General features: G+C 36.2%; 1 protein-coding gene across 2 annotated transcripts in view; it reads left to right on the top strand.

Annotated features, from left to right (window-relative positions):
• Window positions 1–11,026, top strand: part of DARS1 (aspartyl-tRNA synthetase 1) — a 42,179-nt gene extending 31,153 nt beyond the window's left edge. For both annotated transcript variants that reach the window (XM_049809817.1, XM_049809824.1), the window contains 9 exons: window positions 442–553; window positions 2,494–2,628; window positions 3,810–3,957; window positions 4,919–5,065; window positions 6,068–6,110; window positions 6,774–6,854; window positions 7,507–7,618; window positions 8,567–8,638; window positions 10,377–11,026. In XM_049809817.1, coding sequence (XP_049665774.1) covers window positions 442–553; window positions 2,494–2,628; window positions 3,810–3,957; window positions 4,919–5,065; window positions 6,068–6,110; window positions 6,774–6,854; window positions 7,507–7,618; window positions 8,567–8,638; window positions 10,377–10,468 — 942 coding nt within the window. In that variant the 3' untranslated portion in view covers window positions 10,469–11,026. The remainder of the gene's footprint in view (window positions 1–441; window positions 554–2,493; window positions 2,629–3,809; window positions 3,958–4,918; window positions 5,066–6,067; window positions 6,111–6,773; window positions 6,855–7,506; window positions 7,619–8,566; window positions 8,639–10,376) is intronic.
• The last annotated feature ends 3,157 nt before the right edge of the window (window positions 11,027–14,183 follow it).

Below are 14,183 nucleotides of genomic sequence, written 5' to 3'. Positions count from 1 at the left end.
GTAGCCTTTAATAGACACAAGCATATCTGCTTTATTTAAGTTATTGAGGGCTTTGCTTTTATCATGCACTGTATATTACTGCAGCTGTTCTAGTTCAGTGTGCTGAAAACTTTTTTTAAATGGGTTTAGTGTTTTTATTCAATTTCTTACTATAAAACCTTTATTTGCAGAAGCACATCTCATAAATCAGTGATTCTTTAAATGTAGAATTGACCATAGTGCCTCCTTTATAACTGAATATGCCATAAATTGAAATAAGGAGTTTCTCTTGTTTCCTTTGCTGTTTCTTTTTGCGTAATAAACAATTACTTTTCTCTGTTTAGGCAAATACAATAATCAAGTGTTCCTAAGAGAAGAGATTCATCCTTCCAGCTGTCCAGAAAAAGTAACAGAGTCAGGAAAAACTAACTTCGGATTCATTATTTTATCTTCTTCTTATAGACGTCCACTAGTCAGGCAATCTTCTGCCTTCAGTCTGGTATTTGTCAGCTTTTCCGAGAAACACTTATTCACAAGGGATTTGTGGAAATTCAGACTCCCAAAATCATTTCAGGTATTGTATATGTGATCCAGCAGCTATAGATCTGCTTCCTTTACAGCTGCTCAGCGTTCCTATCTGCCAAAAATTTAGTAAGTTTTTATTTCAAAAAGATAAAGTTCTATTTCTAATTTAGATGCAACATAGCAAACTTCTAGCAGGTATCAAAGTTGTTCTTTACTCTTCTCCTGACTCTGGATGTTAAAAGAATGACAAGACAAATATTACATATACACCTGATTTATGTACTCTGCAGTGCATGTAAAGTTTTAATTTGGTTAAATACAGATGTCTGATCACATGCATTGTTCTTCAAATCAGTGTTCTCAATGTTGAGCACTGCCAGTTCCATTCCCAGTATCAAAAAAACTAATTTAGAATAAAAGCCACTTCCACCATAAAGAAGTTACAACAAACATATTGTGGTATAAATTAAAATATGATGTCACTTCTTTAGCAATGAGCATATGGCTGAATAGAAGGTGGTAGATCATTTTTCTGAAAGTGTGGCGCAACAGCTTCAGCCCAACTAAAAGTCTAGAAATGTAGATTTTGCTTCTAGTTCTGTTGTTGACCTGCTGTATTGTTTTCAAAAGTCAAATTACTTGATTTACTGGTGGATGTTTTTCTTACATCTTATTGGTGTTCTTTGAGGTTTTGTTGATGTTGCTAAGACATACGGCATGGAAAATGTAGGGCAGAATTTCTATAGTATTCTCATTGTATGTGCATTCGTTATATGTATACATTTTGCCTACTGAATTTTATACTTCTGTCTATATTTTTGAAGACAGCTCTTGATTGAGATTAAAAAAGGGCTTTTTAACAAAATACATGTAATCAACTATTCTTTGAACACGGAAAGTATCACTGAACTATAAGATGACTTTTTTCCTGGAGAGGCAGTTGAAACAGCATGAATTACTAAAGACTCCCAAGTAGTTTATTTACGTAGGACCTGTGAGGAAGTGTGCTATTCTTACTGTGCAGTGTACCACTGAAAGCAAGCAAGCAAGCATCCTATTGTTTGGATGAGATCATATTTTGTAAAAATAACCAAGTTAAGTCGATTTAAATCTCATAGCTAGTCTAAGATTTGAGATTTTTAAAGTTACCTATATTAAAAAATACTCTCTGAAACCATTTCAGTGGGAGTAGTGGTAATGAAAGAAAAGAAACATTAATCTCAGTGGAATGGTTAGTAACAATAATAATTGGTACTTTACCTAGAATTATCTAAACATTAGAACTTTTACAGATTATTAACTAATCTTTCACGCTGGCATGCTTTTGTTAGCAAGTTAGGCAACTATAACTCTCATACCACGCACTGGGAAATGGAAAGGTAAAGTGACTCAGCTAATAGTTTTGGTAGGCAGTTTGCAGTAAAGGATTCAAATACATGTGTTCTTGGTTCCTATTCTCTCAAGGTAACTGTCTACAAAAACTGCCTCAAACTGAGAAAAAGCTTTATACCTTTGGCAGATGTCCTCTGGTAAATCTAGTTTTGGCTCTGAGAGAGATGCCTGCAGTTAGAGAGGATGGTCCTGGCAAAACAGGATATGCGCTTTCATCTCAGCCTCTGCAGTTAACCCGTGGAAGCCTACGTCACTGATAAAGACTGGTTTCCACAGCGGTGTTGGGCTGCAAGTAGATGTGGTGGTACAAGCATGCATTCTCTGCTGTTCTCTCTCTAAGATGACGGACGGGTGGGAATAGTAACATTTTAAACTACCCCAACTAAATTTGCAGATTTGCAAGACTATGTGCGACAGTCCTGAGCTGCAAAACTTCCCTTAGCATTAATGGATGCAAATTATATCTTTTTCCTTTAATATACTTCAAAGAAAAAAATGTCCTGATCTGTAAACGTAAGACCAATAGTCTATAACTCTACCTCTGATTTATTTTTTACATTTTTATTTTAATAATTACTGCAAGGATTTGCTTTTCAGCTGCCAGTGAAGGAGGAGCCAATGTGTTTACTGTATCATACTTCAAAAGCAGTGCCTACCTGGCTCAGTCCCCACAGCTGTACAAGCAGATGTGTATATGTGCTGACTTTGAAAAGGTTTTTTGCGTTGGGCCAGGTAAGAAAAGTGTTGGTTTATCCACAGTATGAAGTGTGCAGTGATGGCTTTTAGCAGCTGTGGTTCAAATAGGATAACACGCACACTGAAAGCTTTGAATGGTTTCACTTAATATAGTTTCACTTACCAAACACAAATTTCAGTTGGGGCGACTAATGAGAGTAAAGTTGATAGAGAAGTTGCTGGAACAAAACTAAAACGCTGAAATAAGCATGGACTACTCTTCTCCAGTGTCTGCTGTTCTGTGAGGAGAAGGAATAGAGTTGCATTGGAAATTGATGATATGATGAAGTTAGTAAAACATGGAACAACGCTGTGGTTACTGAAGCCATAGTTTCCTATTAACCATGCCCAGCAGTTGCCTAGTTGCCTTTAGTTGCCCAGTAGTAAGCAGTTAAAATAGGCAAGCTAGGTTTTATGTGCTTCAGATTGCATATTAACATATACTTATCCCTTGGTTTTGTGTATGTACCAAACAACTTTATTTAGAAAATGCATATGTTTAACTGGGCTGTCAGTAAATAATAAAAAATTAGTAATTTCCAGTCTCGTGCTCTCTTTCTCAAAAGCTGATAGGACATGGCCTCTTTAGATGGTAATACAGCATTTTTTTTCTAAGACTTCAAAGACAGGTTTAAAGATACATAAGCTGGAAATGCTGGAGAACAAGTCAGTAACAGATTGTAAAATAAAAATGCAAGTAATTCAGAAGATCTTAAATTTCTTGTTAATTACTAACAAATCAGCCATGGTTTATAAGAAGATCTGTTTATATTAGACTCATCTATCTGCAAAAACCCCAAACCCACAGAACACACACACATGCACAAGTTGATTTCCTTTGAAAAAGGCAGTTTTCATATATGAATGTTCGTATGTGCCTGGAAACTTGTCTGTTTTTTCCACTTCTGTCTGTTGGTCTGACAAGAGATACTGCCTCTCTACAGGTCTTGTCTGTCTTGTATCTTTGAGCACCATAGCTACAATAATGCTGTCACTGTTGTTATAAATGATGCTCTGAGGCAGCTAGTTTTCTTTTTGTTTTTCAGTGAGAATTGTCATGTCTAAAGACAGCATTGTCTGCCTGATCCAAATGCTGATGTGATTGATTGTCAGTGTTATTTTTCAAAATGGAATGATAATTTCAAGTCAGTTAGAATTTCTGTTGTTTAATTTTACAGTATTTAGAGCTGAGGATTCCAATACACACAGACACCTGACTGAGTTTGTTGGTCTGGATATTGAAATGGCTTTTAACTATCACTATCATGAAGTGGTAGATGAGATTGCAGATACCTTGGTGCAGATATTCAAGGGACTTCAGGAAAGGTAACAAAAGCATTTTCCATTTCATGAGCAACTTTGTTTGTTGGAGATTTCTTGCACTGTGGTATGAAATGGGTAAGCATTTTATCCTCAGCTTGTCAGATAATCATTAGTAATCTGATTTACAACAGAATGTCAAACATTTTTGCTTTGCTCTTAACTATTTCTTTGTTCCTGACTCTTAAAGTTCATTCAAGCCATAGGCCAGTAAACTATTTTGAGCCTGACTTGCATCTCCTAGAGTATGCTAGCTTGCACTAAGAAAACTTGTTTACTGTTGAATGGACTTCCTAACAGAAATCATCCATCATTAATTTAAAACATCCTTCTTTTTGTGCCACTACAGGTAGACTGATTGTTCTATTTTGAAATTAATATTTACTATCTAAGAAAGTTTTTCTGAATCAAATTTATTGTAACAGCCTGCATCTCTGCTATGAAAGCAGCAAAGATGATTTTCCATTATTCACAGTCTAACTCATTAAAAAGCCAGGCCAGAAGTTTAGGAAGTGTTTTTCATTTACTTACAAATTAGACTATCTTGACAGCAGAAATGCAAATCTTTTCATCTGCTAGAAGGAAATTTCTCTTTTGTATTTGAAATAGGATATTACCCAAATCAAAGAAGAACCCAGGTAAATATTAAAAATCAAAGGGATGATTTCTCAATGTCTTCACTGTGAAAATTTGACCTAGTCATTTATTTCTTACAAAAGGAATAGAACAGAAGTATTAGTAAAATATTAACATGTATATCACTGAAGTAGATGCATTAACTTACATGAAACATTTCATTAGGATTGTACAGAATTTGTCCAGAAGTCGCTGTAAAAGTTTTTTATGTTGCAAGAGGGACCTCTTGTGGCAAAATTTTATTGCCATTGCAAAATCATTATTGGATGCAAGAAGAATACATTTCTTGATTGTTTTTTATTTTGCTTCTGTTCTTGTTACTCCTATATAGATTCCAAACTGAAATTCAGACAGTGAACAAACAGTTCCCGTGTGAGCCATTTAAGTTTTTGGAGCCAACTCTGAGGCTGGAATACCGTGAAGCTGTGGCCATGCTTAGAGAGGCTGGTGTTGAAATGGGTGATGAAGAAGATCTGAGGTACTTTGGCAGTACAAAAATGTGTCAGAGCCTTGTGAAAGTGGTAGTCAAGTGCCAGTTTTGTACTGTGCAACTGACAGCCCTCAAGAAGGAACCACAAGCTTTTAGAGAAATAAGCGGTACTCATATCCAGATCTCTTGATAAATACATGGATATGAAAATAGTCCTTTCTTCCAACATAGACTATACATATAAAGTCTGAAATCCAATAGAAAATAACTTACAACATAAAGTGAGAGTAACTTCAACCTTCTAAGGATAAGAAGCATTTGTTTTTCTAACAATTGCAGTCCTTCATGTGAATTGTCACATGTTTTTGAATAGGATTAAACAAAAAGATTCTTCAGTCTTAAGGACTTTTTTTTCAGTAACACCTTCCTATTTCTTCTTTCCAGGAAAATGATTAAGCAGTCATGATTGCATTCCCATTGATTTACTGAAAGATGGGTTTAATTAACTGTATATAAACTTCTCTAATGACACTTAATAAATTAAAACTTTTCTGTCCTTTCCCATATTATATCCATTAGGATAATGTGTGATTTTACAGTTAAACGATCTGCACATTAAAGAAGTTTCAATCATAAGAGTTTGCTAGAGCAAAATAACTTCCTTAGCAACTGCTTATGGTGTTTCTCACTTATTGTGCCTAAGAAGAAATGGCTGCATAAGGTATATGCTGATAGGAAGTAGAGTACACAATTCTTCAGTAATCAGAATCTGATGACTAGGAAGTAGTTACATTAAAAGCAGGAATATCTTAAGATATCAGTTAATTTAAAGGATTTCTAGGACCAATACAAAACATTTAGGAACAAAAATAAATATACTTTATTTCTGAAATTTCTGTCTGCACAATCCAAAACATTCAGAAACAAGTACTGGATTTTCTAAAGGGCAGGGTGCAGCAGATCTGTAGCTTGAAATCTTTTTAGCTTTATGAAGTATATAATAAGGACAAGTTTAAATCACTTAATTTTAATGGTGATAATCTTTTTCAGCACACCTAATGAAAAGCTTCTGGGACGCCTGGTAAAGGAAAAGGTAACAATTATTTTAGAATAAATAGTCACTGAATCTGAAACCTGATGTCATGGAGTCATTGGGTTGGTATAAATGCCTACTTCATGTAAAACAAATTTTTACACTCTGATTGAGAATACAGTATCTCGGAACATGCAGAAGTTGTGAAGAGTTTGTGATCAGCATAAGCATTTTTTAATTGTCTGCATTCCCATTTTGCTGCTGCATTTATTTAATCTACTGACAGTTTTGTCTTTATCATTAATAAGCTGTTTCAAACGATTTTCAATCTTTCATATTTATTTCTATCATCTGTTATACTGAGCACACCAAACAGGATAGAATGTTCCAAAACCAGTTTTGATGATAATAATGGAAAAAACCAAACCAGATTCTAACTAAATCTATAGGAGAACACAAGATCTTTGGGGAAAAAAATGAGTACCTGTTACTACAGCAAGACATTTTACTGCTGAACATTTATAAGTTTATACTAGAAGTAGTTTTGGAAAACTGAACAAAATAATACACCACTTTATTACTTTTTAAGATAATACTGTCAAATTTGGGGAAAGTTATTTAGATCTTTATTTTGTTTCAAGGATGCACTGGTTGTGTCTTCTTGTAATTTGTTCTTTACATCATTTTCTCTTGTACTAACTGTTTCAAATTACCTTCTTTCAGTATGACACGGACTTCTATATTCTTGACAAATATCCTCTTGCTGTGAGGCCTTTTTATACAATGCCAGACCCAGTAAACCCTGTAAGTAAAATTCTTTGTTGTTGTCAATAGGTTGTTTTTTTTTTTTTTTTTTTGTAGTTTAAATTATTCCCTGTAGGGATAACTTGACAAAATAGATAAAGTATATTTATATGATCTGCTGTTATAATTAAAATTCTGATAACAAGATTAGGTCAGTGTTACATGACTTGTAAAGTGTTTACAGTTACAGTTCACTGGTGAAAACATACCAAGAAACAAATCTAGCTAAAACTGGGAGATCTTTGTGAAGAGATCTTCATGGTCAGAGCACTGCTGCCATCACTGAAAAGAGGCAAAAACATTTTTCTACGGCAACAGGCACTTTAACAGAAACAATGCTTTTTTTACATTGTTAGAAATTCCTCAGTTTATTCCTAAATCCAGGGTAAATATCTTTAGAGGATCTTTTGCTGGGATAACTACATGCAAGTGTAATGGTTTTTCAAAGGGCGTGTGGATCAGCTTCAGTTTTTTAAATCAACTCCAGTGTAATGATAGGAGCAAAGGGGCTGTAATTCCCGGGCGGACTCCGAATATATTGCACTCTTAATGCATGACTTTGGATATCATAAGTGAACTTGAGAGGTGCATATTTGCCGCCTAAGGATGGAACAGCTCTAAGTGGGAAATAAACTCATTTTTGTTTTTCCAGAAAAACTCTAACTCTTACGATATGTTCATGAGAGGGGAAGAGATCTTGTCCGGAGCTCAGAGAATTCACGATCCTCAGCTGCTGACAGAAAGAGCCCAGCATCACGGCATTGGTAACAAGTCAAACAACGTGAAGCTGAATTTAAAAGAATATAAATCATGATTGGATTTGTTTCCTTTAGAGGAAGAATTTGGGGTAGAATTTGTTGTATGGCAGTAGTGCTAAAATCACAGTACTGTTTCATTCTTAATGTGAATCCATCTAATTCTGTTTAACCATTTTACTTTAGAGTGGTGGTATTAAGAAACTAGCTAGTTTCCCAGCAACACCTTCATGAAAAGGAATTGTTTCTGAGGACTTTAGAGAGAATGTAATTCAGGAAATAACCTTCAACAGAATGAGAGTAGACAAACAAGTTTCATTTGGTTGTGCCTCTCTGTATTCTCACAAAGTTTTTACAGAGTACTCTAGCAGAGTCTTGGTTGGCTGTCCTTTTTAAATCTTGAACTGAGAGCAAATAAGGAAGAAAAGTCTGTTGGTGAAATTAAAAAAAAAAAAAAAAAGTCTCGGCAGGGACAAGGCCACCAAGTAATAGAAGGGTAAAATAGTAAATAGGTGGAGATCACAAGAGTAAAATGTAGATTAAAATTATGCTTTCAGTGAATGGCAAAGTGAAGTGGTAGGTACACAGTAGCAAAAAAGGATTAGCTCCCACTGTAGCAAGATGGGAAAATAGTTGCTAAAGCTTCGCTTTCTCACTGCAGTTTATTCAAAAAGTCACCATTTTCCGTAAGTTACAATGAACAATTGGGCCTAGCTCTTACTCAAGTCTAGAATTTCTTCCCTGATTAAGTTATTAACAAAATTATAAAACAAAACTGTTACAGTCATAATTTCTAGGTAGTCCTGGGTAATTTATATGTTCAATGAGTAAAAACCCCACTGTTAGTTTGTAAGTTAAATCAGTAAATTTTTTGTTGTGTTTGCAGTCCTCTAGTCACTTTTATGTTTGGCTTGGGGTTCATTAAGCAGGTGAGAAACATATCTTTTTCCTCTCTAGATTTAGAGAAAATAAAGGCTTACATCGATTCCTTTCGTTTTGGTGCACCTCCACATGCAGGTGGTGGAATAGGTGAGTATCTGGGTTTTGGGTTTTTTTTTCTTTTTTTTTTTTTTTTTTTCTGTGTTAGCCTGAGCTTAATTTAAACTGCTCAGTCTCAAGCAGGGTTCAATATAAAATTCAAGCAGCCTTGTTAGATAAATGGGTGGGGCTGTTTATCCTGGAGAATTTAAAGAGATAAGGTAAAATGTAAGGATTATTGTAAAATAAATAGGCAAAATATTAATGGCACAGTCTGGCAAGTTTAAAAAGTAGGTGATCACCAGAAAAAATGCCCATTTATTAGCCAGGCACATCACCTTCAAATTTGACCAATGAGGAAGACTTAAGGAAGCAAGAAAGCACTGTATTATGTATGGATTTATCATAGCCCAGTAATAACAGAAGCCACTAGTCTCAGTGCATTTGATGAAGCTGTTCTGCAGTGAGGAGAGATAAGTGATTGCTCCTGGTTTATTCAGTGATTTGACTGAATGTCACTGATCAGTTTGGCTGATGCTAATTTTTTCAGGAAAGGTATTGAGGCTTCATGTCTTGGGCGTGAGTATTTTACATATTAAAATGAAAAAAAAATAGGGTTTAGGCATCTTAATGGTAACAATTCACAGTTACGTGTATTGCTTTCATAAGCAGGATGAAATCTGTTCATGCATGTGGAAATAGGACACTTTGTAGGTCCTGATCAATAAACAGAATTTCTTTGATTCAGTCTTTCTGCATTTGCCTTACTTTCGTAAAGTATATTTAGTACATTTTCAGCATGTTCTCAGAACAACTTCCTAAGTATGCCTTCAGTAAATGCATTAGATCTGCAATATGCTGTTGAGACAATTGTTTTTAAACACCTGTAAGATGTAAGCATCGATGATGATGTAGTACTTGTGAGCAGAGGAGATGCAGCATTTGCAGATGACCCAAAATCATTTAGGCCAGTCAGAACTGACATCAAGGAAGTTAAAGCTACATCTCTTCTGCAGAGTAAATGCTCTTCATGGCACATCCCAGAGGTCAGGCCAAGTACCAGCCAAACAGGAGATGCTGTGAGAATTAACACTGGTTTCTAGCTGTTTCAGATGGAAACCTTAACACAGGAGCACAGTATGTGAAAACTAGTATGCATCTGGGTTTCATCTCATGTAGCCCCATGGATTAGAAAGTCCTTCCATGTTCCACAGTACACACATAACCTCTGAAATTTCAGAAGGAAAGAACACAACGACTGGTGAAATATTTATTATCATAAAGATCCCAGGAGATAGTTACATGGGTATGTGTTGCTGAATCTACATTTTTGTACTGTAGAGGGTTTGGGATAAAATTTCTCAACTGTAGGTTTTTACTGTAGTTGCTTATGGCACTTAACGTCTCTTACTCCAAATCTGTTATGACTGGTTTGGACTATATTTCTGTTACTGTATACAAGATACAGTTCTCCAGATTACCCACCTCCCATTTCAATTTTCTGTTCTTGAAAGTCCAAAGTGATTCAGAGCAGGGTTGAGTCTCTAGGACCATTGCTTATTGATACATGTTCCAAATAAAGTCTGTATTGTGGCAGAAGGCACTGTATATAAAATCACTAATTTTTGGTACTAGCTCCTTTCTGTACTAGGACACGCTCATGCATACATCTCAGTCTTTGGTCACACTACTATGTGAGGCTGGCTGTAGGTATAGAGTACCTTTAGCTTCCAAAGAGTTTCAAACAAAAGACTGACTATACTGATCGTTTTTTTTCCATTTGTTGTAGGGCTGGAAAGAGTAACCATGCTGTACCTAGGGCTGCATAATGTTCGTCAGACCTCCATGTTCCCACGGGATCCCAAACGACTGACACCCTAACATTAACTGCTTTTGAAAGTTTGAGATGATTTGCCCTGCAAATATGATACGATTGCAAGCATATCCCCTGCTACTGATGAACGTCTATTGATTTGAGCATTATAATATGCAATTAAAAAAAAAACCATCTCGTTTACTAAAGTGCCACAATATTTTTTTTTATCCTTAGCTGTTTATTTAAAAGAAAATTTTTTCACAGATCAAGAGTCTTTGTATTGGCAACTGTGCACATTTTTAATGAAAATGTGATACTTTGAGTTAGTATTCTTAGTGTCACAGTAAACTGAATCATGTTTCTAAACATTTTAGTAAATTATGCAATAAAAATTCTGCATTTTAAACTTATGTCAGCAAGGTTGAATATTCTGAATTACAGAATTGGCTCAAAGCTAAAATAACTGGATGCTTGCAATATGAAAATCAGGAGGAAACCAGCCAATTGTTAATTTACATGAGTGTCAGGTAGAGAAGCAGGTGAGAAGAAGAGTATTCTTAACAAAAAGGCTTTATATGAAATTGTGAAAATAGATTGCAATAAATCTCTCAAAGTAAATTAGATCCAGTATCTCTCTCTGGTTTTTTGCTTTGTATCCTCACAAGATAATCATGAACCAGTAAGGGTTGGGGTTTTTTTAAATGATGCAATAACTGCCTAAAGTTTAAATCTATTTCCTTTGTATCTTCTCCCCCCCCCCCCTTTTTTTTTTAAACTTGTATACAAGCCATAGGCTTGTTCTTTATTTTATATTAGTATTTGAGAATGGATAGAAGGTTACCCACACTCATGGAATACACAAAGGATAATTCTCAGAAAATAAATGGACAGCGAGTTTCAGAGCAGGTAGTATGTTTTCCTGCCTGACCCAGCCTCTAGGATAACAAACAAACAAAACAAATCAGCAAGGATTTCATGTATCTATTGCCAATGAAAGAAAAGCAAATAATGTAAGCCAACCTATTTCAGTTTTTTTATTTATAAATGCTGTGAACATCCCAGCTGTGTACATTTAGAGAAATTGGGTGTTTCTGTAAGTCAGAGTACTTCTAAAATTCTTTCTAGACATCCTTTTTCTCAAATTAATCACTTGAACCTCCTTAATTTGCAGTGATGCGCAAAGCTACTTCTCTTCCTCCTCCTCCCAACCCAAAGGATGTGCCCTGCATTTGGAGAGGAACCAGTGTATTTGAAAATTCTTTTTATGGACTGATAGTTGTTTTTCAAATTTAAAACACTTTAGTAAGTGTGGATGCCAAGGAGCAACATTCCTTACTTGGGCACTGCAATAGAGTTACTCTAATATTCATACATGTTTGTAATTCCTGACTTAATTTTTGCTTAACATTTTACATGATAAAGCTTTCAGGAGGAGGTATGGTTTAGACAGTCTGTGTTGTTGCTACCTTGATTTTTAAATGTCAGAGAAGTCATATATTGGTTATGCTACAAAAAGGTCAGTGAGGCTGTGTATAAATTGTGCAGAATTTCACAAAAGGGCAAATCATCTTTTGCAGCTGCCATTGAACAAGACTTAATTTTAATGTTTTGTGATGAGTTCTCCATTAGAAAACAATCATATTAAAGGTCAGTTAGGTAAAGTACTAGAAATATAAAAGTTAAACTTTGTTTAGAAGTCAGACAATTCAAGGAATAACATACTTTGCAGCTTTGCTTATGAGTCTGTTGTAATTAATTTACCATGGAGTCTTCCCCAAATTATTAACTTTAAAATCTTACAGTGTACCCAGTTGTACTTTACAAAGCTAAGTGGATTATACCATCACAGACTTTAACTACTGATGAATCCAAGTTTCAAAACAGTTGTTTAATCAGCTAAGCCAACTGGAATGAATTTAACTTAAGTAATTATGTTCATAGGAACTGGTAATATATTCCACATTGGAAGTGCATCCTTCCAATAAGGAGCAAAATTACTGACTTATATTTCATGCCAACAAAAAAACCCCAAACAACCAAAAAAAACACCTCTGAGAACTACATTTCTTGCTCCAGATTCAGCAGCAAATACATTCCTGTAACAACTGTGCTTATCCCAATTCTGTTAAGAGTTATTTGAGCTCATGCTGTAGTTTGATTTATTCACAGTAGCTGCACAAGAACAAGAAATCGGATGGAGACTGTGATTCCTTTGTATGCAGAATCCTTTCACGCAGCTTTTCTTAGCTAACTGAAAATAATTATGATCATAAATCAAACTGCAAAATGCATTTGTCCTGAATGTAATCTTAACAGGATACTTTAGTGGGAGCTGTGCATTGTTAGAACTTAGTTTGAAACCTTGCAAATAGTAACTTCAGAACTTTTATGTTGCTTTGAATAGGTAGCAGCTCTGGTTTGGTAGTTTTGGAAGTCAAACTTGTGTAGTCCTTTATTTCTATTAACTTGCAGGAAGTTTAGCATTTTACATGGAGTCTACAATCCTGCTGCTTCTCCACCAGTTAAAATGTTGCGGGTTTTTTTCTTTCATGATATATAAATGGTAATTACAATCATGCAATTTTTTAGACTAAGGAACTATAAAGGATGTTGGTAAGGAATAGCCAGGCTGTCATCTGCTCAAAACAAACACAAAGCTTCACTTTGCTTCTGAAGCTCAACTACAACATTTTCCTGTGAAAACCCATCTGTGTTCACTGAGCTTTCCAAATCTGCCCAGCAGGAAAGAGGACTCGGGCTGTGCTTTTGGAAGCAAAGTGCAGGACTGGTTCCCCACACCTGTTGGGGGTTAACCCTGGGGGGCAGCTCAGCACCACACAGCTGCTTGCTCCCTGCCCAGTGGGAGAGGGGAAGAGGAAAGGAAGGGTAAAAGCAGGTAAACTTTGTGCTTCCACCCCAGGCCAGTTATTTATTGGACACCCCTCCACATGAAAGCAAACTGCAGCCTGTGCTCTGCTGCTAAAGTGATGGAGGAGAAGGCGTTGGCAATATTCATTGTGGCACACCGCTTGGCTGCCTTGGACTCCAAGGTTATCAAGTTAGTTCTACTATTTTCATATTTTCTTTGGATTTAAAAGGCCGTGTAAGCACAGGATAAATTGTAAACAGTCAGGCAGTTTTTCTTGGACTTTGCCACCTCTTTAGCCTTTAGCTGTCTTCAAAAGGAGAAAAAAAAACCCCACCACAAACAACAAAAAAACCCTCAAAAGCTATAATTATGTACTAAAGCACAACAGTCTGCATTAAAGCGATACCAGCTTTCAAAAAAGACTAACCCAGCCAGAACCTCTACTGTGACCTCTGCGGCTAACAGAGTGAACCAGGTATAATAAGATTCAGCTCTGCACAACAAACCAAATTGCCAGGCAGCCTTTACCATTTTGCAATTAAAGACTGTGTTCACAGTACAGCAAGTACACCGTAACATGAACTAACGCTACTGCAGGAAGCTTGGGCTGCTAGCGCTTTTTAAAGGGTTTCCGAACTGAAAAAGAGTCAGCCCTTAGCTACCTTAATTACAGCAAAATTCCCGGTTTAGGCAGAGATTAATGACTTTGCAGGTGGCAGAGCGATTCTAAGCAATCTTTCACAGATACTGAAACAGTTCCCGCTGGCACGCATCATGGGCCACCAGCTGCTCTTCAGTCACGGCTGTCAGCCACGGCATCGCCTGCCACAACTGGCCTTGGACCATCCCGCCCGCCAACGCCACGAACGAGGAGCCAAGCCTCCAGACTAAGGCCTGACCCTCACCTGGCT

Source organism: Accipiter gentilis, chromosome 1, assembly GCF_929443795.1.
Source record: "Accipiter gentilis chromosome 1, bAccGen1.1, whole genome shotgun sequence".
NCBI lineage: Eukaryota > Metazoa > Chordata > Aves > Accipitriformes > Accipitridae > Astur > Astur gentilis.
The sequence above is the reverse complement of the archived record's forward strand: the minus strand, read 5'-3'. Positions and strand labels throughout refer to the sequence as shown.